Consider the following 26,432-nt stretch of genomic DNA (forward strand, 5'->3'; position numbering starts at 1 on the left):
GGGAAAGATTAAGCAGAGAACCAGACTCCAAAGCTAAACCCTACATGGTTAAGCTAATCATAGTTTATTCAGCGGGAAGGAAAAGTCCTGAAAGAGGCCCTCTGAATGGGTGCGTCTAGCTTTAAACGCTTTGGGTTGCCTTTGCTTAATGACAGGTTTATTTTTCATTTTAAGTTGTTTTTAATCCACTAGATTGGTAAGAGTCAGGGAGATACACCGGCTGCCTTTGTCCGGTTCATTTGGGCTGGAAGATTTTAGTGGATGTGTGGACATCGTGGCAAATTTTTCTGAGTTGATATTTTGTTCTCTCCTCCCACCCACCCACCCCGGTAGGCAAATGGGAGTGCCCTTGGCATCACTGCGACGTTTGTGGCAAACCCTCGGTTTCCTTCTGCCACTTCTGTCCCAATTCCTTCTGCAAGGAGCACCAGGAGGAGGCCCTGCTGGAGTGCAACCTGAGCGGACAGTGGTTTTGCCCCGACCACCCCGGGGAGAACCTCACGGAGAAGAAGGCCAGGCGGCCTGCCCGGAAAATGGCCTACGGCAAATGTAAACGGCAAAGGAACAAGTGGAAGAGGACATAATATTGAGAGGAACAGACTCCCCGCCAGTCCCGCTGCCAAGGTTGTCTTGTAAATAAGTTGTGAATAGGGTCAGGGAAGGACACACATTTACACATCTTGCACAAGAACTGGCTTTGGGGGGGGGAACGATTTTTTTAACCCACTGAGCCAACCCCGCAGCTGGCCGCCCGCTGCGTCTGCACTGATCATGAACTCTGGCGTGCCAAGTTCAGACATTTCAGGACAAACCAGGTTTTCTCTCCAGAAATAATGAGAATACTTCAACTGTTAGGAATGAAACAGTTCTTCCCCGGTGCTTCCTAAACGGAGGTGTGTTGATTTTCGGCCGGCGACGGCGTATATGGACAGTCTCGTAGCTTTTGAAATAGTAATCACCACTGGGAAATGTTTAAATAGAGGGAGAAAGAGAGAGCGCTCGATTAGCTTTTGAAGCCCAACGTGGTGCGGAGATCCGCTCGGCAGGATTGCATTAAATAAGGGGGAGGGGGGGGAATGTCGTACCATGGATTTTGATTTTATTGTTTTAATTGTAATAACATTCTACCAAGACGCTGAAGACAAGGAAGCAGCACACCTCTTGAACCCGTGGCAAGCTTTGGAAGAAGAGTCCAGTCAATTGTGCCTCAGGTCAAACTGTTTAGTTCCCATAAGCAAAAAAAAAAGAAGAAAAAAAAAGCATTACCAGTGTCTTCCTTTAAATGGATATTAAAATCTGTGCCCAATTTTTAGATCGTATTTGCATAATAAAAGTATTTCAAAATCGAACCTATTTTGAGATTTCTTTTGAGAAGTAGACTGAAATAAGCCTCAAAACGGTGCTGGAAGCAAACGCAACTCTGAGGTGACCTTCCTGAGCAGACTTCCCCCGTTGTTTTTTTTGTTTGTTTTTTGCAACTTCTGGCTAAAAATGGGATTTGAAGCCCAACACAAATAGACATTTTTAGTGACCCGGAAGCAGGTGGACTAGCGCTCTGCTCTCCCTAGCGTCTCAAGCTGCTCCTAGTTGCTTCTCCTTTAGGAACGCATTGCAGCAATTTTGTAGGTCTTTTTCTCCGTGCACCCTGACTGGATCCAGGCCATTAGTTCAACCTAATCCTTCTGCCTGCTTCTCCCCTCACGCCCAGTTTAATCCCGTTCTGTTCTGTTTTCAAGAGATGCTGTGCTGATGGGAGGATGAGGGAATCCCAGCTTCCTTTATATAAGATTGTTGTTGTTGTTGTTGTTTTAAAAAGGGAGGGTGTTCCTGCGTTCTGGATGTGAACAGAAGTAATGTTCTGCGTATGGCAAAGATGTGAACAGAAGTAATGCATTATACAGTTTTACATGTGATGTGGAGTGGATGTTGATAAAATTTCCCGATAGAAATTGTAGGAGAGTCATGTTATGCCACAGTAAGTAAACTACAGATTGCCATTTTCAGATTACAAATTTCGTTTAAAAACGTGAGCTTTCATGAACTGCACCATGCCTCCTAAAATACTGAATAGATGTAAGACTTGAAATAGAATCAGGGGACAGAAGCGTCGCCCGTTGAATTGCAGCAGTGACCTGATAGTAAGTGCTACCATTCATTCAGCTTGCTCGGTGGAGCAGGGTCTAAAAACATTCGCCATTTAGTTAGCAGGTCATTAGGGCTTGCGCTCGGGAGCCACGTCAAGGATGAGCGGATGCCAAATAATAGCACCAGTGGGGCAAGAAGAAAAATGTACTTAGAAAAATCTGAACTTTATTACAGATATTATGCCGAAAATACGTACTCAAGGACATGAGGTTTTGCATTTACATCTGTACAAAAAACAAAATAGATAGAAAACATCTGGCCTGCTCTACTAGATAGGCAACATTTTACAAAACAACATTGCTTGTTAAAAAGGTACCAGAATCCCACGGTCTCAAGGGTTCATCTCGCCTTTTCTCTCCCGTTCAGTTGGTGGCCCGGGGGGGGGTGTTGGGGGGGGCACGGCAAGGGAAGCCCCAGGGCTGCCAAGGACTTCTGCTAAGTGGTAGGGCAGGAGGGAAGCTGCGTGGTTTTCCCAACAGTAACTCTTCAGCTTGTCTGAAGCTCCTGGATGCTGGATACTACAGATAATCTTACAGCTAAAATTAGACTCTTAAAATATCTCCCCCCCCCCCAGATTAGAACTGCGGACCATACTGGTCATTTGTCTTTTTCGGTCAGAATCAGAAGAGTCCCTTTTAAGCCAAGCGGGGCCACAGGGAGAGAGAGCCTTGCTGCTCTGGCCCAGCTGCATCCATCCGTCAGGCTGGCTGGCTGCTTGGGCCGCCCTGCTGCCTCTCGCCCCTGCCCCGTGTCCAGCCTCTCTCCGCAGGGTCCACTGCTGGCGCTCTCTGGGCAGCCAGACCTCCAGCTAAAGATGCACGGCACGGGGAGAGAGCGCCAGGAAGAACACCCCACCGAAGAGCTTCCTGGACAGAGGCATCCCTCGGCTTCAATGCAGTGTGTCAGCACTTGCCAGCCCAAATCCGACGGCCGTTTCCCAAGCGCTCAGCAGCGACGAGGATCTAGTCAGAACCTCTTTGAGGACATCCACATTTTTGTACCTGAGTTGCACGACGCCCTTCCTTGCACAGACTCTGAAATGAGAAGCTTCTAACTGGAGTAAGAGCTGCTGGCTGTGCAGGGCCAGGCAAAACTCTTCTCAGATATGCCAGGTTGAGACTATTTTGAATTCATCTGAGTGGATTCCACCACAGACGACCGCATGGACGCTACTGCTTCCAAGGGAGGGAGAGCGAGAAAGTCAAGGTGGCGGCCACAACTCTCTACTCAAAGCCGTGCCCTCTTCTGACCAGCTGGACCCTTTTTTTTGACACCCCCCCCAGCTACGTACTCTAGAATGGGGTGGAGGGGGTGACACCTGCCTTTTTTAAGAGCAGAACCATAAACACCTGTTAGTTCGTATCGCTCCAAGCCTTTAGAGGTATTCTAGAGAACAATGTATTCTAACTTCAAACCAAGTCTCTGGATAAAAGATGAAATCTAACGTCCTCCAAATCAGATGGCCACAATGTTCAAGCAAGCAGTTAATATTGCCTTTACGTTTGAACACGCCAGGACATGTCCTGCTACATGCCAGCAAAAAAAAAGGGGGGGGGAAGGCTTCCAATGTTAAAAGAATGTAGCCAGGTGGCCTCTTAAAATAACCTGAAGAAGCCAGGTTGATACTGCATAAAACTGACTAATTTAGTAAAATTAGCCCTATTGTTTAAAATCCTGCTTCCAGGTTTAGGTCTGGCTGAAATGTTACATCAAAGGAAGCTGCACAAAAGCCTCTTCTGAAGCCAGCCCTTTGTGATGCTTTTCTGACCCTGGTTAGGCCTAATTTAGGTATCATTTAGAAACAAACGCACAATTCGGGTGTGTTCAAACAAAGCCTCTTTCCAGGTGCTCCGAACAGGAGCTCAGAGCGCGTCCGTCGTTCCCACCTGCAGCTTGGCCAAGGCCTGCATTCTTTCTCTTCCTCTCCTGGCCCAAACAGCTTCCCTTGACCTTCAGCTTAAAACATCCTAACATCTCCCAACCAACAGAAATGAATTCTTCATTCTTCCAACTCTTCCTCTGCATAAATGATTTCAGCTATTGAGCTAAGGCTTGCGAGAGGAATTCCCCAGAAAGGAGAAGAGCTGTTCCGGGCTGAGTGAGGAAGACGGGCACCGGCAAGGATGGCGCCCCTGCAAGCAGCGTCGCTCCTGGCGAGGCCCTGCAGCCCTCGAGAGGACCAACAGATTCACGCAGAAACCTGAGCCCCGCGTGATAAACCATCTCGGATCCTCCTTCAACCACAGGGCTGCAGGGCAGGGCAGGGCAGGGGTGCCTGACTTGCTTCAAGGGGAGCGAGATCCCCCAAAAGCTTCACCGTGCTAGGACGCCCACCGAGATTCGCCTTTGGCAAGCTCAAAAGGGAACGCTTTGGTGCCACGTCCTGCAAGGCGATCGTTAGCCCGAAGCACCCAATTTCATACCCATCCTAAGAGTATTCAGAGGCTGCTCCTTGCACCTCTGACACTGGGGAAGAAGGCAGCTCACCGTGGCACCCCCCACCCCCGAGATCGTAAGCTTTTGGGGGACGGGGGGGGTGTCGCGCTTTTTACATATCCATGTTAAAAGGCAACCCGTTTATGTGAGGAATAGTTGGGTGGTGGGTGTTCTCAAGGAAACAGGTTTATTATTCGGGCAATCCTGAGAAGCAGGAGAAAAGAGGGAATATCCTGCAAGCTTTTCACGGTGCCTCAGAAAACCAGCCCCCCAGGGACAAAACGCTACTTGCCGTCAGCTGCAAAAGGAAAAAAGAAACGGCAGCGGTGCCTGTTTTTAACAGAACCGAGAAAGTCAACCGAGGTCCCTCCTGTGAAATCTGCCTCCGTTCTCAAGGCAGGCAAATAAAACCCCTTTTCTGCCAAACTTCTGGAGGCCACGAATCACCGCGTCCCTCCGCAATCCTATGACGAGAGACACGCGTTGCCTTCCTACTTTAGCCAACCGTGGCTGGGACACGGGCCGGCTACAAGTCACACGCAGGAATGTTGTTCCGTCTGAGTTCCGACACACAATGTAAAAGCTGGCTTTTATTCTAGGATCTACTTGGTCTACATCTTCCCGTTACCGGATTATTTAAGAGGCGTTTGTCATCGGCTTGTACTTGGTCAGCCTGGTCCACTCGCCGGTTGCGTAATTCATTTCAAAGATGGTGTCCACCAGCCTGGTGGTGCTTCCGCTCCCGTCGGGGTTCGGCAAGACCTCGGTGTGCTCGCTTAGCTTGATCTGGATGACGTCGCCCTGCTCTTGGCAGGGGTTTTCTGGAGAGGAGAAATCAGGGAGTTGAGAATCGGGCGCGTTTGCGGAATTGAGTCACACCAGAAATATGGCTCAGGGCAAGAACTACGAAGGAAACTGCATTCCTCCCTGGTCTCTGCGTGGTGCCCTTTCCTTCCCAGGAGGGGCTGCCTGCCTCCCAGGACAGGCCCTGAAGCGAATCTCTCTCGGGGAAAGCAGCCTAACCTCCGTAACCGCTTCATTTAAACTGAGCTTGTATATTAGTGATTGCCTGGCCTCTGCGGATGCCATGCGCTCACTCAAGCAAAACCACCTAAAGTGCTAAGTGCCAATTCTTGGCCTGAGGAACTCTGGTAACTAAACCGTCTTCTCAGTGATGTTCGTTTAGTACAAATCCAGGAGACACGCCGGCCGCTTGCGTTTCAACAGATGAAGTCTGAAAAGGGATCAAAATGCTCTATAATAAATTGGTTTATAGAACCACCGTAATTTTTCCTATCTAGATCTACATCTAAATGTTGAACAAATATTATTTTAGATAAAAGTTAAAGATTATCCTGATTCCCAATTGATCAAATTAATTGGCAATTGGCCAGGCTTGGGCTTCAGAGTTTAGTGACCAAATATACCCGTTTAGTGATGGGCACTGCTGGCGGACTGGAGGCCGCAGGACGCAGGACGTCCTCAGCGGCAGGAGAGGAGCTGCTGAGCTGGGCCACGGGGATCGTGGGGCTGCAGTGGGCGCTCCCAACATCCAGCCACTCAGGATGTTTGCCACTGAGACCCACAAACCTCCTAACAACGTTGACAAGGAAGAGGTCCGAGGCTGAATAAAGCTTACGACTCCTGCATCCCCCACCAAGGGCCTTAACCCCAAAGCAGAACCAACCACGAAACAGACACACACACACGGAAAATCAGAAACTTGCTTGGAAAAGGACCCAATCGGGACTCAGCCGAACCCACCAGGCGCCGGCATCAGCGCAACAAATCAGAAACCGGCACTCGAAAAACGGCCCAAGCTGCCTAGTCAGCCACGAAAGCCGGCGTCCACCCAGCGGTCCTTGGGTAGAGGAATGTCAAGATACCCACCTCTGGATCCTGCCATGAATCCAAGGATCAGAGACTTCTCGGGCCTCGTAACTTTGTTTGCCATCTGGAATATTTCATGGGCCGCAACCAACTGCTCCTTCTGCAATGAGTTTCAGGAATATATTCCGTTGAAAACAACAGTAGAAAAATCGTTTCCTCATTGCTGAAATCCTCACTTGTCTCTTCAAAAGAGGAAGGCTGCCATCTTCACCGTCTTTCGCCCACCGGCAGCCCCGGCGGCGCTGCCTGTTTTCCCGCAAACTGGGACATTTTAATACTTTTCCAATGGCCCTGGGCAGCTAGTAACGCAGCCCCACAAGATAAAAAGATATCAAAAATTAAGTGAGGTTTGTTATTTATATGCATTAAATACGTAATATATTTTATACGCGGCCCAAGACAATTCCTCTTTGCTCAATACAGCCAGGGCAAGCCAAAAGGTTGGACAACCACGATTTAATGGAAAGTAACTGCTCACAACTGCTTTTCCTCTACAAATCCATCAGCTGAAGGGGGTGACAAAGCAACCGCCTTCCATGGCAGACACTCGCTCCGTCCACTACATCTTTATAGGCGTAATTTTAAAGAAGAGAAGCCTACGAACAGACCTACAATATGTAAAATTATTTATTAATCTGTTTCCTTGCTTTATTTATCTCCCTAGCCCAGGGGTCGGCAACCTGAAAAAGGAAAAGAGCCACTGGGAACCGGTTCCATCACACATAAAAAAAAGTGGGAGCCACGTGCGTGCGTCCATGCACGCGCATGCGCAAAAAACTGTTTTGCACATGCGCAAAACGTTTTTTCTTGCGCATGCGCAGATGTGCGCGGTTGCAATTTTTTTTATGTGTGATGGAACCGGTTCCCGGTTGCGCGACGGCGACGGCCCGTTTGCAGAGCTACCGTCTTCGGCAGCCTGCAAACGTGCCGCGGCAGCTTTCTCAAAGAGCGGCACCGCTGCCCGTTCGCGGGGAGATGTGCGCGCACCTCTCCAAGGTTTGGGGAGGTGCGCGCGCACCTACGGACGTTCGGAGAGGTGCGTGCGCACCTCTCGGAATGGGCAGCGGCGCCGCTTGTTGGGAAAGCTGCTGCAGCCCGTCTGCAGAGCTGCCGCTTTCGGCAGCCTGCAAACGTGCCGTGGCGGCTTTCTCAAAGAGCGGCGCCGCTGCCCGTTCACGCGGAGGTGCACGCGCACCTCTCCAAAGGTTTGGGGAGGTACGCGTGCACCTCCGCCCATTCGGAGAGGTGCGCGTGCACCTCTCCAAACGGGCGGTGCCACTCTCCATTTGGAGAGGTGCGTGCGCACCACTGCCCGTTTGAAGAGGTGCACGCGCACCGGGTGGCTGGGAGCCACAGGAGACGGCTCAAAGAGCCGCATGCGGCTCCGGAGCCACGGGTTGCCGACCCGTGCCCTAGCCAGAGCGACTCTGGATGGCTCAATAATGCTGCCATACGTGAAAAAACAGGAATTATTAAGCTCTGCTGGGCACAAATTCTGCCTCTCTGACTAAATTAGCCATCGGTGTTTGTATGACGGTCAGACCTAAACCATGAAACCCGCACCCCAAATAGCGACAAAGCCATATGCGTACAAGCCTGGCGACGTAGCCCGTGCCTTCCTCCCATCTCTTACTCCGCCTACCCCGAACCCCCCCCACACACACATACACACGGCCGGAGGAGGCGCCTGGGTGCTTACTGTGAGAGAGAGAGACTTCTTGGCCGGGATCTCCTGAGGGGCACCGGGCGGTCCCTGCGTTGCTGGAGAGGTGACCGGAGGAGGCGCCGGAGTCTCGGGGGCTGGTGCTGCTGTTGCTGCCGCCGCCGCCGCTGCCACCGTGGGGGCAATTAGGTTCAAGTGACTATTGTACATGGGCGTCCTCTGCTTAAACTGGGCCACAGGGAGAGCAGTGGCGGCCGTGGTGGTGGTGGTGGTGGCTGAAGCAGCTTCTTCCTTAGCTTGCAGGGGGTCCCAGGTGGAGCCAGCTGGATGTCAGGACAAACAGGCTGTGAGAGTAGAAGGGCTCATTAAGGCATACCTGTTGTATCCCATTTCTCCTGCTAGTCTCCTCCTCCTCCTCCTCCTAAGCTTCGTAGGGCAACGTTGTATTCGCTTCTCATTCAGCGGAAAAAGTCCACGGCCACCACAGTGCCTTCAAAAAGCCTCACGTGTGGGTTGTTTTTCCTTAATCTGAATTCTCGTGGCGAACCCGGGCCAGGACGTGTTCGGCACAGAATTCTAAGCTGCAATCAGCTGCTGGGAACTAGGAACAAATCTACAGAAAATCATTGACACAGATTCAGACTTATACACTATGGGTGCAAGAAAGAAAGATGCACGAGGAAGGAATTAAGTCTAGGAACGTGAGATCATTTCGAAACGGTGACACCTTCCCAGAGAAATGAGGCCATATGCAGCCTGGATCCAGACTGTAACTCAGAGTCTGCCTCGTTTACCTTCTCCAAGTTCTGCTTCTTCCTCCAATTTTATTTTCATTGTATCAGAACTTTCTGCTTTGGGACAGAATGCTCTTCAAGCACAGCGGCCTTCACATGTTCACCAAGCCCAACTTTGCAATCCCTTCCTTCGTACACCCTGTGTGCGTTTACACTGTCACTCCGAAATCTGCTCTGGAATCGTCCACCCAGATGCCGAAGACAGAGGTGGTCACTGACCTGGCTGGGGGTCGGAGCCCGGGACGTAAGAGGAGGACGGCACCGCGCTGGGCACTGCAGGCAGGTAACTCGTAGAAGCGAGCGCCGGGTCGTTGTTCAGGGAAGCCAGTTTCTGCAAAAGGACCACACACACACACAAGCCCGTCGGGGCCCTTTCAGAGTGGGGGGAGGGCACGTTCGCTACACCCATCCGTCCATCCGCTCAAGTGACTGGACTAAGGCAAAGAGCCACAGGCACGACACCGGTCCTTGTCAAAACTATGACATTTAAATGTCACTTCAAAGAATGCAAAGAATCCCACCCAGCCAGAGCTAGATTTAAAAGCAGTGATAAGCCGGAAGAAGGAAGAGCCAAGTACGTCCAAGAGCCTCTTAAGGGCTTTGGGTCACGGGGCCAAACCCCAACCCTCCCCACCCGGGCCAGGAGAGGGAGGCCGGGGACCCAAACCTCCCTATAAACCTACTGCCTGGAATTACGCATTTACTCCCGTTATTTGACAGAGGCTTTTTTAAAAGTCCCGACGGACGTAGGGGGAAAAAAACAAGCCTTCAGATGCAAACCGTACCTGGGTTGAGCCCAGCCCAGCCGCGTAATCCGGGGTGGCGTTTTCCACCACCGTCTCCTCCTTGGCCTGCTTTGCGACCACGTCCGTGTCTGCGGGAGGGAGAAGGCGGAGAGTTCAGCCGCTTCCTCCTCTTCCTCCTGCAGCCTTTCCCCTACCTTCGGCAGAAGCCAGACTCCGAACACCGCGGATACAGGCAGTCCTCAACTTACAACGGTTCATTTAGTGACCTAAGTTACAACAGCACTGAAAAAATTGACTTAGGACCGTTTTTCACATTGATGGCTGTTGCAGCATCCCTCTGGTCGCATGGTTTACATTTATGACAGTTACATTGTGTCCTGGTGTGTGTGTGTGTGTGTGTGTGTGTGTGTGTGTGTGTGTGACGTGATCCCCTTTTGCGCCCTTCCGACAAGCAAAGTCAGTGGGGGAAGCCAGATTCACTTAACGACCGGGTTACTGACTTAATTGCCGTTGATTCACTCAACAACTGTGGGGAGAAAGACCGTGAAATGGGGCAGGACTCCCTTCACCAGTGTCTCCCCTGGCAACAGACACTCTGGGCTCAATTCTGGTCGTAAGTTGAGGACTGCCTGTATTTTACACGACCGCACTCTGATCTGCAACATTTCTATGCCCTGCATTCCTGACAGGATGGATGGATCCTTCCTCCCTTCCCTTCCCTTCCTTCCTCGGGGACGCTCTTTGCACCACCACCCCCTCCGCTCCTCTGAAACAGGGGCCACTTCTGGAGAGCCCCTCCCCCCCAATTCCTCGCAGATTCCTGGCCCTGGACTGCTGGCGGGGGAGGGGGGGTAGCCCCACCACACACCTAAAGTCTTCCTCCTCCTTTTGGCCTCCCGGGCAGCGTCCACGGCTTGCAGCTCTTTGAGGTTCAGGTACTGCAAATACATAATGAAAATCTTTACTTCCCCATTCGAGGATTTCCTGGGTCAGGGATTTCACAAAACAGCTTCGAGGCATCTTCTTTATCGCCCTGAAGAGCTGCTTCACATCTGGCTAACAATTGCAAAGCTCGGAGACTTTCAGACTGTGCATCCATGTTCCACTTTACTGAGCAACGTCCAAGAACGTTTTTGCGTTGTCATAAACCTAAAAATAACAACTATCGGGGGGGAAAAAGGGTTTGCGTTCTCTTTTAACAGTTTATCAGTCTATTAAATATCTTCTCCCTTTTCTAAACTTCCCCCCCCCCCGTGGCCAGACTTTTTCCCCAGTCTGCAAAAACCGTGGGGCAAGCACCACACGTTCTGTTTTGAGTGCTTATTTTTATAAACATCCACTGTTAAATTTGACGCATTTAAATATAGCGTTTTGCACATATAGAATTTCAGCACCGTCTTTTCAGAAGGTGTCGGGGATGAGGCACATCAAAACTGCACACTGCCGTCTAACTTACAAAATGCACCAAGCCTGTTTTATAAATTGTATCGGTCTCAAAGTGACACAAATGAGAAAACTGATTTTAGCAAGCAAGAAGGTAGAAGCCTGAAAACAAAAGACAAAAGAGCGGATGAGATTTGTTCCCTCTCTAGATGAGATAGGCAGGCAGCTTGTCGTCAAAGTGTACCCGTGCATAACACACCTTTAAAGGCATCCCCCTTGATTACTTCCAGGGCTGCTTCTTCCAATTCTCTCTTTCTAAAGGTAAACATTTCGGCAGAGTAATCCTGAGCTGCACGGAAGACTATCCGGAGAGATTACTAAACAATTCTGCCACCAACGTTAGGCACAAGTGCCGTGTCTCGTAACAGAGAAGCTTCTAAGACTGCAACTAAGGAGTGGAGGAGAAGCAACGCAACCCGGGAAGGCGACCGGCCTGTTTCTGAAGGCAACGGGCAGAAGCCCTTCGCTTCTACGGGGGGGGGGGGAGATACCTTCACGCCCCTCTCCTTGCACAGAGGCACTTTGGAGGACAGAATGCTGGTCAGGTTCCCCGTCGGGCTGAAGACGATCGGAGCGGTGGGGTTCCTGAAAGGAGCTTGCTTTGGGATTCCCTTGAGTGGAGCTGCCAAGAGAACAAGGGACAATAAAGACAAAATCCTCACCTCCAGGGATAGAATATTAACATTGCCTACGCTGTTCGATCCAGATGGGCAAATCCCCCCTAAAGAAGAATTTCAAATACGGGCATTTGTACTCATCGTTCAAAGCTGTAAGGTTATAACATCTCAGGTTTGTTGTCTGGAAGCCCCTTTCTCCTCCCCCCCTCCCCCAGCTTCTGGAAGGACAGAAAGAGATGGCAAAGCACGCCAGAAGCTCTTCACCCGGTCTTCCTCCTCTGGATCCGAAGGGACGGGAGACATCGTGGTTCCAGAATGAGAACAGACCGAAAGAGAACTTGCCGGCATCCTGCCGTTTGGAGAGAGGTCCACCCGTCAAGTCTTCCGCCCCAACCGAGAGTTTTTACTGTGACCAAACCTCCTCCGCCAGGACAGTTGCGGTAGCTCATGTGAAACTGTTCATGTGAGACTCTGCGAGAAATCAGACAAAAGGTTCCTTCTTCTGACAGGTTGACGCAGTGAAGATGAATTAAGATGTCCACAAATTGACTTTTTAAGTCCAGCTGCTGCTTGTAGAAGAGGCTGGTCTCCCCCTTCTGCAGAATTAGCACTGTTTAGAAGTGCTAGAAGAAAGAAATGCAAGGCCATCCACCTTCAATCCCCGTCAGGATAGAGCCGGAAGGGACCTTGGAGGTCATCTAGTCCAGCCCCCTGCTCAAGCAGGAGACCCTAGACCATTTCAGACAAGTGACTGTCCGGTCTCTTCTTAAAAACCTCCAGGGATGAAACACCTGCAATTTCTAGAGGCAGCTTCTGTTCCGCAGGGTAATTGTCCTCGCTTTAGGAGGTTTCTCCTTATTTCCAGGTTGCTTCTCTCCTTGATGAGTTTCCCTCCGTCCTTTCTTCTCCTGCCTTCTGGTGCTTTGGGGGATAGGCTGAACCCCCTTTTCTTTCTGTAAAGGTTCCCCCGCACACGCGTGCTAGCCGTTTCCGACTCTAGGGGCCGGTGCTCATCTCCGTTTCAAAGCCGAAGAGCCAGCGCTTGTCCGAGGACGTCTCCGTGGTCGTGTGGCCGGCATGACCAGACGCCAAAGGTGCACGGAGCGCTGTGACCTTCCCACCGGAGTGGTTCTTTGTGACAGCCCCTCAAATGCTGGAAGGGGGCTATCAGTCCCCCCTGGCCCTTCTTTTCTCTAGACTGGCCACGCCCACTTCCTGCAACTCTTCTTGGTAGGTTTGAGCGCTGAGCTCTTCTTTCCTCTCTTGGGGGGCCTGGTCTGCAAGCCTCCTCTCCCCACAGCTGCTCGAGAAGGAAGATGCTGGCAACCACCGGCCTCTTTCAAGAGTCCGAGACGGCCGGCTTCTCGCTCTGGGCGGCAGCAGCTCACTTGATGGCACAGCCAGAACATTTCCAGCCACAAAGCTCGACTTCCCCGCAGACCTCTGTGCTCAGCGTTGCTCGTCTCTCACCAGAAAGCAGGAATTTGAGCTGGCAAACCCGTCGAGGGCCCCGAGAGCGTATTTCTGCACATAAACCTAGCCGCCTTTGTTGTATCCATCCAGGAACACGCGGGTGGCATTTCTTTGTATTGTCAATTTATCTTAAGGCTCAAAGTGGTTACATATAAAACGAGAGAAAAATGAAAACCTACTTGTTGTGTCAATTTTCTTAACCAATCCTCTTCCTTTGGCATGAAAAGCTACTCCGGCAGTCTTCTTCAGCTGTTGCGCAGTTTCAGCAGCTAAAATAAAAAAAAAACATAAACCTATTTAGTATCCAACTTTAAAAGAAAAGAAAAAAAAGGTCACACACTAATTTCAAAGAAAGCTTTTAATGCAGTATTGAACTTGAGTCTATCCAAAAAGAGGATAAGCTTAGGCACTAACTTTTTTCACATTACGGGGTTTTTTTTAATTAACATAACATCAGACAACACAACAAACACGGCATAACGCAACGCAACGCACTACTTTCTAGGATGGCCAGATGCAAATGAGGGAGGATTTCTTTACTTATGAAGTTTTGTAAAAGAAATAAAAAATTCCTACAGGTTTTATTGGTCAGTCAGACGTGGAAAAAAGCCGAGGCTACTGCAGTTGTCAAGTTAGTGACATGGTTGTTAAGGAATCTGGCTTCCCCCACTGACTCTGCTCGGCAGAAGGTCCCAAAAGGGGATCACGTGACCTCGGGACGCTGCGACCGTCACAGATACAAGTCAGTTGCCAAGTGTTTGAATTCTGATCACCGGACCACGGGGTTGCCGCAACAGTCGTTAAGTGTGCAACGCGGTCATAAGTCACTTTTCTTCATTCTCTAGAGGCACTGTTGCAAGCGGGGGAGCGGCTGTGCTCCGCTGGCCCCCCTCCTCGCCACTTACACTTCTGCAGGAGTTCCGCTCGGAGCGTGGCGCTTTTGGGCTTCCGCTTCAGCTGGAAGTGCTTGACGGGCGGCGCGAAGGGGCCGGCCAAGGTGGTCAAGGCGTTTTTGTTCAAGTACTGGCACTCCAAAGGCAGCATGGCTGAGGACTCACAATCGCTCACTAGGCAAAAAGAAACACAAGAGTTTGTCGTCAGGCGTTTTCTCGAGCACCGAACGAAGAGGAAGAGGAAGACGAAGAGGAGCCGGTGTGGGGACGAGGGGAGAATCTCTCCAAAAGGCGGACAGGACCAGAGGGAAGAGGCGTCTTCTCCCTCCCTGCTCCTTCGTGAACAGCTGCAAAGCAGGGAGGAAGACTATCCCTCACAAAAGAACTGGGGGGGGGGCAGGGGGGAGTTGATGCATGGAGATGCCTGAAGGACCGGAGAGGAGGTCTGGAGGTGTGTGTGTGTGGGGGGGGGTGTTCAGGGCGGAAGAGGTCGCCCTAAAACGTGGGCAGGCTGCGTCAGGTGGGGCGAACGGGACCTGGGCCCGCTGTCGGGGAAGGCCGGGCTACAGGGCTGCCAGGGGCCAGAAGGGGAAAGCGGCTAGAATTAAGACTCCGGAAACAGGAAGGCTGGGCTACCGTGGGGCGTGAGTTGGGGAGGGGGAGGTGTGGCGGGGCCCACTGGGGCGGCTGTTACAGGAGACCGGGCCCCTGAGCCTCCCTGGAGGGGGGGGGACAGCGGGGGCCACCCTCCTTTGGCCACCCCCTTCCCTCCCGAGAATCACAGGGCCCCAACCCGGCCGGCCTTGGACCGGCCAATCAGAGGCTTTTCCTTTAACTGGAAGACGGGCGGATGGAAGAGACAAAAGAAGGGCTGCTGGCATCGGGTGTGGCCAGTCTGGAGAAGAGAAGGGCGAGGGGGCAGACGACAGCCAGTCTTCCGGTATCTCAGGGGCTGCCCCAAAGAAGAGGGAGTCAAGCTGTTCTCCAAAGCCCCCGAAGGCAGGACGGAGACCCACCAAGGAGAGGAGCAACCTGGAACTAAGGAGGAATTTCCTGACAGGGAGAACAATTAATCCGTGGAACGACCTGCCTCCAGAAGCTGCGAATGCCCCGACATCTGGAAGCTCTTAAGAAGAGACCGGACAGCCCTTTGTCTGAAACGGTAGTTTTGTTTCCTGCCTGAGCAGCGGGTTGGGCTAGATGGCCTCCAGGGTCCCTTCCAACTGTTATGATTATGAACTTATGTTCGGTCTTCAGTTGCTCTTGAGGTTTCAAAGCCTACTTATATTCTCTTTTTCATACCAAGTGTTTTGGCCTTACTGAGCTACGTGAGATGAGGCGACTGGGAAGGTACCCAAAGAGAGGGTGAGTGAGTGAGTGAACGAACGGACCAAACCCTGGCCGGAGTTTATGCGCAAGTCCGGTTAATGGCAAAGGGTCCACTCCTCTCGGACCCGATCCGCGGCTCTGCTCGAACAGGCAGGACACCCCCCACACACACACACACTCCTAGGCTTTCCTTGGGAGCAGGGAGGGCCGTCGCTTCCACCTGGACCCGGGCTAAGATCATCGATTCTCAACCTAGCAACTGTGGCGGGCCAGGAGGGGGAGGTGAAGGCGCGCACGGGGGACAGTAATTCGGAAGATGACAACCACAGGATACAAGGACCAACGCAACACCTTGCTCCCAATGCGAACGCAGAGTCGTTATTTATGTGCAGCCCTTCCAAACTCAAGACAAGAAAGCACTTCCTGCCCCAGATCCAGGCATCTGGACACCCTTCCAGGTAGCGTTTCACATCACCTTCAACTTCTGGCCAAGCCCCTGCAGGTTTCTTGGCAATGTGTTCTGCAAGTATTTGCCACTGCCTCCTTCCCAGGGCTGAGAAAGGGTGACTGGCCCAAGGTCAGCCAGTTGGCTCTTGTCCAAACCACCACAACAAATTGGCTGTATATTAAGATTAGCACAGCTGTGGTGTACAAATCCTGAGCATCACGCGTGTGTAATTTCATTCAACATTTCTAAAGCTGTGCAGTGCCACACACAGAATGCAACAGATTACACAAAGCCAAAGCAGTATTTATTTTTTCTAGTTTTCACCAAGCTCAAATTGTGCCTCCTTGCACCCGGAAACCAACACCGCTGAATCACTTACTGCTCACTCCATCACCCTGGCTGCTCTCTCTGACCCAAGAAAAGCTCCAGCGATTGGAACATTTTTTTCCCCTGCCGACTGAGGCCGGGAAGCAGTTTTAAACTTCGAAAACCGACCTCACCCTAACCCTGGCAGCAAGTTGAGGAGAGAAGCATCAAGAGAAGATGAACGATGTGCGTTCAAAGGAGCATCCCCTCCTCTCAGGAGAGGCATGCCGCGTGTCCACAGGACCTTTTAAACTCGACACTGGCAAACCTTTACGGCTACCCCAGGGGTAGGCCACCTCGGCTCTTTTAGGACTCGTGGACTTCAACTCCCAGAATTCCTGAGCCAGCCTGGCCCAGCTTGGAAACCTCTCCCTTTCCCCTCAGCGTGGCTGGCTCAGGAATTCTGGGAGTTGAAGTCCACGAGGCCTAAAAGAGCCGAGGTGGCCTACCCCTGGGCTAGACGGTACAGGGCGCCCGGCGACAATGCATACTCCCCTCTGCACTCCTCTGTGCGTCATCGGATCCTGAACGGGATTGCTGAGAGGGAGAAACGCTTTCCCTTCCTCTCGAGCCATTCTTGTGCCCAGTCTGCCCGACAGACTCCTGGCACGTGCCCTGCTACGGGCAGCCTGGCAGCCTCCTGCTTACTCACTTCCTGGTTCCAAACAGGCTCTCCGGGGTCCCATCCATCCGTTGCAGGCCGCCGGGCTGGGGGAACCTGTCTGTCCCAGTGCGAGACGCTCTCCAGTAATCCAGCCAAGGTCTGCCGTGGAGAGCCGTGCTGGGTAAGCAGCTTTCTCAGCCGGAGAGCCTTTTCCAGAAGCCCCCCTGAAGCTGCCCCCTCGATCGCAGCGCCGGAGGGAGGCAGCTTAATTCATAGTGGGCCACTCGGGCAGCGGAGGGAATCAGCCAGAGATCAGAGGCTGCCTGCTTCACACTCTGCACCAGCAGCTCTGTCGAACAAACCCACTCTGTTCCAAAACTATTTGTAAATGACAAACGGCCTATTTTAGCTTTGGTTAACAGTCCGGAGAAATCCCGCCCCAGACGAGCTTTTATCGTGAAGGGCCAAAGCCACGGTTTGCGTAAAGACGGGCTCCACCGCAGCAAGGCGAGGGAAAGAGGAAGAGGCTCACCTTTTTCTCGCAGTTCTCCTAAGATATCCTGAACGTTGGAGTTCTGCTCTTCCAGATCCAGGTTAAGCGAGCCAATATCCGGAAAGGATTTCAAGATATCAGCCACCATTAAGACCCAAGGGTCTGGATCCAAAGTAGCCAGCTGGATAATTTCCGTCAGGGCAGCTTTCATCTAAGAAGAAAGAGGGGAGAAAAAAATGAAAAGTGGAACCTTCAAAACAAATGGGAACTTTGTTTCCGACTTGGCCCTTAGTCCCCCCCCCAAGGGCTTACAAACCACCAAGCGGCAGGGCTGAGTCTTTCATCCACCCCCAGCTCCGCTCTGCCCTCAGCCCCCCCGCAAGGAACACGAGGGGCCCTTGCAGAGGCCCCTCCTCTGAGGAAGCACCTGCGCCCCGGTAAGGCTTCTCTCCGACAGGGTCGCCAACCTTTTTAACCCGTGACTGTCATACTGAAAAAGGGCTTTATCACGGAGCTGCCACCTGTGTTCCAAGTAACGAACGCACGAGGCTGCCTAAGAGCCATGAAACTACTCTGAGCCCTTTTGGTCTGGCTGCAGAGCTCCAGAGCCCTAACTGGGCCCGTCTTTCATTGCTGGCACCTCCTCCGAGAGATGCGAGAATTGGATCCGAGAGATTTTTCAATGAGTGACGCTCTTTATCGATCTGCCAGCCAACGTATTGCAAAGGCTGTGAGGAGGCCAGAAGAGCGAGCATACGTTGGCTTAAGGGACAGACGTTAGAGTTGGCAGCTGGTGGAAACCGCCACCTGCAAGTTTCCCAGACCAACAGAACGGTATCGAATTAGATACGAAACAGTTGAAAACCACCGTCCTGCAGTCCCTCATTAGCTTCACCGCTGCAATTCATGAAAATGAAATTTAGCTCTTTATAGCTGGCCTGTTTTGGCAGGTAAGCAAGGAAATTCGTCTCGAGAGAGGAGGACCAAGTGGCCTCCATCCAATGCTTCTGTTGTGATTCAGGGTCAGCCTGTGGGTTCGGCAGTTGGGTCGGACGATTCAGAGGAGGGGGGTGTTGAAAAGCTTGCTGAGAATAATATTGAGGCTCCACAGAGCCCTCAGCCAGGCCCCTCCCACCTGGTCACGACGCAGACCCAGCTGTGTGAGCCTGACAGCGTGGATGAAGATGACCCACAGCTGGCCCTGTTCAAGGACGCCCGACGCAGGAGGCAGTCAATCAGGAGTAAACAGAAGAAGGCAATGGGGCACCTCGGAAGGAGGCAGAGAGAAGCCACGCCCTGAACTGTATAAAAGGGGAATGCGTGGGAGGGCTGGTTTGCTGAAGGCAACTGTTTGAATAGCTCGTTTCATGGTTCGTGTTTGCTCTCTTTGCTCTGTTTATGTTTTTACGTTAATAAATTTGGCAGGCTTAGTTCCAGCCTCTTGCCTTCTTGTAAAAGGGGTTGTCCCTGCCTTTTCTGCAGGGCCGGTAGCAGGCTGGTACAGAACAGCTTGACTGAGGCCGATCAAGGAGATGGAAGTGATCCAAATCCTTAGGAGAGGCCCGCTGCTCCCGTACAAACGTTGGTTGCGGTGTAATAATAATTATTAGGTTTAGCTACCTGCCAACCATCATTTTTATTCCCTTATTTTGTTGATTTTCCCCAATTCATATGGATACATACTCAGCATCTGTTTAATCTATCCTTCCAAACAAGTTTTTTTATTCTTTAACTGTCTTCCTTTATCTCTTCCAAGTTATTGTTTATCTTCCAGTGCATATTTTGGAGAAAGCAGCAAGGTGATCTACCACGGTAATCAAAACTATCCTTTTTTTTTTTGAACGGAGAACGAAGCAACTGCCAAGGCACAAATTAAAAGGCTGCTTTTCCCAAAACAACTGAAGGCGAAACAGTTTTCATGCCTTCTCCACTTTGGCTACAAATACAGTTGACAATAATGTCACAACCCAGAGAAGGAAAATGTAAACAAGGTCCAGTTGAGAACAGAGTTCATTCTAGAATGTTTCACATACTCGGCAATCCCACAGAAGAGTAAAAGAACCCAATGTTTCAATTTCTACTCTTATAGCAGTCCAGCCTCATGTCCTAAGACAGAAGTGGTTGGAAATAAAACCCACACCATCACAATGAAATTTGTATCTGAGCCAAATCTGTTTTTAAACATAAACAATACAGAATTTGGGGGAGCCTTCACACAAAACTCTACAAATACCTTGTTATTTCGCTAGAGGTGACAATGAACACTTAATAGGAAATATGAAAATAACATTACTGTCTTTTACAATGAATAATCTGAATAATAATTTGAATAATTTGAAAAGGAAGATGTTCTTATTTATTTACTGTGCAGCATGGCATAATCATAAGTTTATATAATTGTAGTGTAATGGATAATTATTTCCCAATTTGCAGTTGCAATTAAGGTTATTCAGTTATTTCCTTCCCATTTCCCAAAATTTGTAGAAAAAAATTTGTTGCTCCACAATTTTAAATGTCTATGGAGATTCTCCATTATCCACATCACGGTTGTCCCAAAGATGCTTTTCCAAAAGGCAAGTGGACTTTCTTGGGTTTTTCCTTGAAAACATTTCGCTTCTCATCCAAGAAGCTTCTTCAGTTCTATTGAGTTCTTCAGTTCTGTTCATTGAGAACTGAAGAAGCTTCTTGGATGAGAAGCGAAATGTTTTCAAAGTCCACTTGCCTTTTGAAAAAGCACCTTTGGGACTCCTGAATTTCAGTTACTACATTAAGAAACCATTCATACAATCTGTATGTGTGATGAATATGCAGCCTCTCCCAATTTGGTTTCAAGGTTCTAAGCGTCACAATATTGGCTGCCAACAAAATATGATTATAATTTTATTTATCTGATATATAAAGCGTCTCATGCTGTACATGACTCTGGGCAGCTTTCAATAAAAGATATTGAACATAACATAAAATAAAACTCGCAGCTGTTGAGCATCACAAAATGATCAACAAAGCCAAGAGACGGGCATCATCACCCTTCCGTGGCCTGGCAGAAACCCAAGTTTTTAGGGCCTCGCAAAAGACCGGGCAGATCCGGAGCTGACCTAATCGCGGAGAGAATTAGGTTATTAGAACGCCCTGCAGGCAAGATTTAAGCAGGCCGGTCGGAAATTCTGGGCCTTCTATTCAAAGACATCCGGAACGCAGCACGTGCCGCCTCTGGAGTGGGTTAGTGGTAGTGGGAGGCCATTTCCTTCTCCTTGGGCCAGTGGCTCCTTCGGTTGACTTGAGGGCTTCGATCGATCTGTGCGCCAGGGCGGCGCCATGGGGTTCCCACAGGGTCTCTTGGACGTTCCCGAAATCCTTCCGACGTACGACAGCCTTTTCCTTTTCGCCGCCTGTGTTGGCGATGCTGCAGCGGCTGGAATGGCATGTTGTGATACCGCTGCCTGTCCATTTTGTGGGAAGATGTTGCACAGGCGCCTTTCTCCGGTGCTCTGGGTTGCTGCGATGCCTTTGAACCAATCTGAATAATGCCCTTACCCGGCACCTGCTGAGGGAGGCTGGGTGTTACTCTGGCATCGGAGCGCTTGGTTGGTGGGCTTTTTAAAAAATAGTTTTACATTTCTAATTTGCTGTTTCCGATTTCTGGTAATGAAGATATCCAGGTGTTGTTTTCTTCTTTCCTTGTGTCATTCCTTTGAAGATGTTGTTGCTTCATGTGTCACCCCCACTTGTTTCCTTTTTATTACGGTGAAGGTGTCACCTACCTAACGGATCCACACTGTTGGGTTACATTTCTGGGAGTGCCGTGGTTTCTAGTCCAACATTTCTCAACCTTGGCAACTTCAGCTCCTAGAATCCTTGCCAAGTTCCTCTAAGTATCTGCTACTCTTAGGGGGAGACCTTTATCCTTTTGGGGGTCTTCCCACACTCCTGGACAACAGACGACACCCTGCCTTCCTGCGATGCCTTCCTATCCTTCACTTTCTTTAATGAGGGCTGTTCTGCATTCTTAGAAAGTGGCTTGCAGTCAGTCTTTCCCCTGATCCGTCAGCAAGGGAGACAAGATTTCAAGCGCAACGTATGTAAAAAGCACTAATTCCATAGTTCAGAGCGCCTTGGGGTTCCTACCCCTAGCAGGGCATGAGGATGGTTTGCTCCTCCTTCTGCTAAACCCTCATCCACACCTCTTGGCTCTCCTTTTCCCTCCCTCCGACCTGCCCCGGCCTTTTGCCAAAGAATGCACTCTGAGCTAGCCTGGGAATGTGGCTTGTGCGCTGGATGAATCAGCTGCCGCTGCGTAAGCCCCTCCCGCCACTCACACCACGTGCTCAGCAAACATCTTCCCTGGGGGAAAGTCACACAGTTCTGCTCCTTCAAGCCTAACAGCCTTTCCCAAAGTCGGAAGACCAGCTCCACAGCTCCTCCTTCGTAAAACCTGGGTGGTTCTGCCCTCGTTCCCCTTCGGTCTCCTGTTCAGGACTGGTGCCTGAGACTCACCCGTGCTCTTCTAATCTAAGGGCTAACAACTACCAATACAACACAACAGCGGGAGCAAATCTGAGAAGGCAGAGTTACGGTCTTCCCGAAGCAGAAAAGGTAGCATTGGCAGCTATTTAGGTTCAAGCAGAAAAGATGATTTTCTAGAAGTAGGAAGCATATGTACTTATGAGCACACTACCTTGAAGGTGTTTTTTTTAAAAAAAACACCTGATTTTACATTGTAGATGGACAGAGAGAGGAAAATACGAATTAAGGAGACAGTGGCCGGGCTCTGGGGCTTCGCTTCAGCAAATCCTTAACTCAAATTTTCCTAGCACTGCATGGCTACCACGTGAGCCCTGATCGCTTTCTCACAGCCTTTCCAAGGCACTTTTCTTCTGCGTTGGATCCAAATAGCTGCACACTCCCTAATATAGCTTTAAAACATAAAGCAAAATACGCACTTTCGGTGCGTTCCTGAATCAAAGAGTGAGAGATGGATTCTCACACTCGTAAGAAGAGACTTGCCGTTTCCAAGCAATCTACAGGTGAAGGCTGGGCTGCCCCCCCCCCAGGAAACAGGCCACCCGCCTCCCCATCGCATTGAAAGATCATGAGAACTGAACTGCCTCAATTTGCCTACATGTAAGTGTCCCATTTGGAAAGTACTCCCTGGGACTCTTATCTTTAGTCTTTCCGCTAGTAAAACTTACTAGTCTGAGCTCAGAAAGTTTGGTTCCCTGGGCTGATGGTTTCCAGGCCAGGTTTGTGCCAGAAAAGTTGGACACAAAGTGCATCTACTGATCTACAATTCATTACGTAGGAAAGAAACAAGCTATTCTCAATATTTTTTTCCATGACTCACTTAAGAATTCTGAGCACTAGATAAGAAGCATTTATTCATCCAGGCCTTTGAACACAGTATGACACTTAGCCTGCCTGCTCCTCAGCAGGGCAGAATGACTCACTGAGCTAGCACTGTTTATGTCCTACATTTCCTCTATGGAATTCCGGATGATAAACATTGGAGGCTGCAACAGAATTCCCAGGCACATCCTCCCTCCGCCAAGTGTCTCAAGGGCATCTAGACAAGCCTCCCCTCACCGGGGCTCCATCAAGAGCAACGCTGAAGATAACTAACTACCCTCATTTTCCCAAACCAGCACATCAATTATCACGAAGACTGAAGATATCGGGACTGTGATGCCAACAAATACAAAGACAAATGATTTTAAGGAGTCAGTTTCAAGCCTGGGGCAGTCTTATTAACCTGCCTAAGGTCCAAGGCAGGGATGGATGCTGAAACAGGAGAAAGAAGTAGACGAGATGGATTGCTAACAAATGGTTTTTCTGGACTGCAAAGTAAAAGTGAAGGGCTGTATCCCTATCACTCCTGTGCCAACAGTTCCAAAGCGGTTTGCCAGCAGAGGTGTGTGGAATTTACCTGGCCTTGTAGCAGGAAATCTACTTTGTCTTGTTCCAGGCTGACTAAACACAAAGGAGTAAGTTGCAGCTGGTGTACTTGTGGCCGGCAAAGCCAAAGGCAGGTAGGAGGCCGTTTCTGGCAGACTCACACATGCGTGGAAATACACAAAGCAGCGATATCGTCCTGCCACCCAGGTGCAGCTAAGCAGGAACCCGGCCCAGAGTCACCGCCAAGGGAGCGCAGGTGGGGCTGCCGGAAGGCCAGCACAGTGCCAGTTCCTCAACTTACGACCACAACCAAGACCCAAATTACTGTTGCTAAGTGAGACATTTGTCAAGTGAATTTTGCCCCATTTTGCGACCTTTCCTGCCACACTTGTTCAGTGAATCACTGCAGCTGTTAGAGACACAGTTAAGTGAATCTGGCTTCCCCCATTGACTTTGCTTGCCGGAAGGTCACAAAAGCAGATCACGTCACACTCGCACACGCCGGACACGGCAACCTTCATAAACGGGAGCCACTTGCCAAACATCTGAATTTTGATCACGTGACCAGGGGGATGCCGCAACGGTCTGTAAGTGTGGAAAATGGTCTTAAGTCACTTTTCCCAGTGCCGTTGTAACTTTGAACAGGCGCTAAACGAACCGTTTGAAGCTGAGAGCTACCAGTAGTCAACTGACAGAGAGCTTCCTAGTCTGGCCTGGGCTGCCCCACGGAGGACGGCAGGATGTGAGGGGGCAGGAAGGGAAGACCGATGGCCCAGCCACGGGGGAGGGGGGGTAGCTAATCGGGGGCACTGACACCTTTTTGGCTGCTGGAGGAACACAGCCGGTCTCCTTTGTTTTACTCTCTGAAGCTGCTGCCCCATCTCGGAAACGGACGTCCTGCCAGGATCCGGCCTCTCCTCCGCCGAGTCCTCGCAAATCCCAGCACGGAGCCAGTCGCCCGGGCCCGTTGATCTCCAGCTCGTCAGCCAGGCAGCCGGACGGATCGCAGCCCTCAGAGGTCTCCCCAAAGCCCTGTGTCCGTAGCGGCCTGATAGAGGGATTTCTTTTTGCGGCGGTCACAGAGGACAGCGCAGGGACAGGAAAACAGTCATTCGAGTTCAGAAGGGGTTACTGGAGCCGCACCAAGATACAAAAGTTTTGCCAGCACCTTTTCTGGGCCCATCCAACTTTCTCCGTCGGCGTCCTCTTCTTCCGGGGCGATTTCTCAGCATCCCAGTCTAACCGTACAGCCCTTGGGCATTTCCTAGTGGCCTCCCCTCTACGAAACCCTGGGGTCCAAGGGAAACAGGCGCGGCCACCAGCTGCAGCTGGCAGGTTCCCTGCTCAAAGCTTCCTCCTCCCCCGCAGAGCGAATCATCCCGCAAAGCGAGGACCAGCACGGAGGATGCGGCTCCCCACCGTCTTCTCTTGCAGCAAGACCCTGATGCTCGGCTCCCACCCCCCCAAATCTTCCACCCCTCCCCCCGTCATGAGGGGCCGATGGACGGCCCCACGAAGGACAACAACAGGGGGGGCGGCGGCCTGGGGCGGTCCCATCAGCACTGGGGGGGAGGGGGGAAGCAACAGTGTTTATACGGGCAGTCCTCGACTTACGGCCACAGCCGAGCCCAAATTTTCTGTTGCTAAGTGAGACAGTTGTTGAGTGAACTTTGCCCCACGGTATCACCTTTCTTGCCACGGTCGTTAAGCGAATCGTCGCAGTTAATAACTTGGTTGTTCAGTTTATCAGGCTCCCCCCCCCGACTGTGCTGGTCAGAAGGTGGCTAAAAGGGGCGCTGCGACCCTCCCCATAAGTGGCCAAGGGCTTTCGATCACGTGACCGTCACGCGGGCGCCGTTAAGGGTGGACAACGGTCCCCGCCCCCTCCTCTCGGCGCCGTCGCAACTCCGAACGGTCACTAAACGAACGGCCGTAAGCCGAGGGCTCCTGGCGTACCTCCCCCGCCCCAGACCCCAAAGCGGAGGGGCCGGGCCGGGCCGGGGGGGGGTCGACGGGTGACCTTACCGGCCCCTCCCCCCAACGGCCCCCCCGGCGGCCCCCCCGGCGGCGGCTGAGGGGGGGGGCTGGGGCGGCCCCGCCCGGCGGCCTCACCTCGTCGACGGCGCGGCGGGGCAGGTGGAGGACGCCCAGGAGCAGCTTGAGCTTGACGGACGAGGAGAGGCCGTGGAAGCAGACGCGGATGTTGTCGATGACCGAGGCGGTGAGCAGCGAGGCGATGCTCGGCGGCGCCCACAGCTCGTCGGCCGAGCCCAGCTTGTTGTGCAGCCACAGGCCGGTGTCGCTCTCCCGCATCGACGCCATCTTGGGGCCCAGCCGAGGCGCGCGGCCGGCATTTCACGAAGACACCTAAAAGAGCGGGGGGGGAGCGAGCGAGGCTCCGGCCCTCCTCCCGCCCAGGCTCCCTCCCTCCGCACCGCCGTCCGTAACGCAAGATGGCGGCGCGCGGGATGGCCGGGAAATGGCCGCGGAGGGGGCGGAAGCGTGCCGTACGTCAAGATGGCAGGCCCGGTTTCGTCTGTCTTCTCCTCAGCGGCCGCCGCTCGGGCAAAGCGGCTCCTGCGGGGATGCAGACGAGCCGGGTTCGCGGAAGGACTGAGCTGGGGAACGAGGAGGCGGGAGGGTCGTTTATTCGCCGAAAGAGGCCCGCCGTGTGGAGCAGGAAAACAGGAGGAATCGGGGATTAGATGGGGGGGGGGGCGCCAAACTTTTAAGACTTGGGGACTTCAACTCCCAGGGTTCCCCAGCCAGCCATAAGTTTACAAGGGGGAAAGTGTCGTTTACAAAAACTATCATGGGATGATGGTGCAATCTGAATCTGGCACACTTTCTGGCTTCCAGCCACCGAGTGATGGAGGGAGAAAAATCCGCAGAAGAATAAAATAACACAGGTGGTCCTCAACTTAGCGACACTTCGTTTAGTGGCCATTCAAAGTTACAACAGCACTGAAAAATGTCACAACAGTTTATCATAGTTAGGACTTTTGCAGCATCCCCATGTTCACGTGATCAAAATTCGGATGCTTGGCATCTGACTCGTATTTATGACGGTTGCAGTGTCCCTGGAGGGCACGTGATCCCGTTTTGCAATCTTCTGACGAACAAAGTCACTGGGGAAGCCACTTAACTAGGTTAAAAGGTAAAGGTTCCCCCGCACACGCGTGCTAGTCGTTTCCGACTCTAGA

General features: G+C 51.6%; 2 protein-coding genes across 6 annotated transcripts in view; one reads left to right on the forward strand and one right to left on the reverse strand.

Moving 5' to 3' along the window:
- NSD2 (nuclear receptor binding SET domain protein 2) overlaps window positions 1–2,733 on the forward strand; it is a 51,641-nt gene extending 48,908 nt beyond the window's left edge. For both annotated transcript variants that reach the window (XM_081326882.1, XM_081326881.1), the window contains one exon: window positions 334–2,733. In XM_081326882.1, the coding sequence (XP_081183008.1) occupies window positions 334–584 (251 nt within the window). In that variant the 3' untranslated portion in view covers window positions 585–2,733. The remainder of the gene's footprint in view (window positions 1–333) is intronic.
- On the reverse strand, window positions 599–25,597 carry NELFA (negative elongation factor complex member A). 4 transcript variants are annotated; one of them, XM_081326887.1, is made up of 12 exons: window positions 25,342–25,593; window positions 17,380–17,551; window positions 14,113–14,274; window positions 13,387–13,476; window positions 11,609–11,739; window positions 10,543–10,612; window positions 9,714–9,802; window positions 9,148–9,259; window positions 8,171–8,457; window positions 6,472–6,571; window positions 5,210–5,402; window positions 599–1,217 (listed from the first exon to the last, which is right to left on the reverse strand). In XM_081326887.1, exons 1-11 carry the CDS (start codon window positions 25,549–25,551, stop codon window positions 5,218–5,220), a joined length of 1,608 nt encoding a protein of 535 aa, XP_081183013.1. In that variant the 5' UTR covers window positions 25,552–25,593; the 3' UTR covers window positions 599–1,217; window positions 5,210–5,217. The 4 variants fall into 4 exon arrangements, 3 of the variants coding, with proteins under 3 accessions (XP_081183013.1, XP_081183012.1, XP_081183011.1); XM_081326886.1 differs by lacking the exon at window positions 599–1,217 and adding an exon at window positions 1,453–1,485; XM_081326885.1 differs by lacking the exon at window positions 599–1,217 and having other exon boundaries at window positions 2,291–5,402; window positions 25,342–25,592.
- Window positions 25,598–26,432: the final 835 nt, after the last annotated feature.

Source organism: Vipera berus, assembly GCF_964194415.1.
Source record: "Vipera berus genome assembly, chromosome: 4".
In the NCBI taxonomy this organism is placed as follows: domain Eukaryota; kingdom Metazoa; phylum Chordata; class Lepidosauria; order Squamata; family Viperidae; genus Vipera; species Vipera berus.

Bases quoted from the DNA above. Each gene is read 5' to 3' on its own strand.
- NELFA (XM_081326887.1), bottom strand. From the start codon at position 25,551: ATGGCGTCGATGCGGGAGAGCGACACCGGCCTGTGGCTGCACAACAAG. The intron at 17,552-25,341 runs GTGAGGCCGCCG...CTTTCTTCTTAG, and splicing joins CCCGCCGCGCCGTCGACGAG to ATGAAAGCTGCCCTGACGGA. The intron at 10,613-11,608 runs GTATCTCCCCCC...ATGTATTTGCAG, and splicing joins GCAAGGAGAGGGGCGTGAAG to TACCTGAACCTCAAAGAGCT.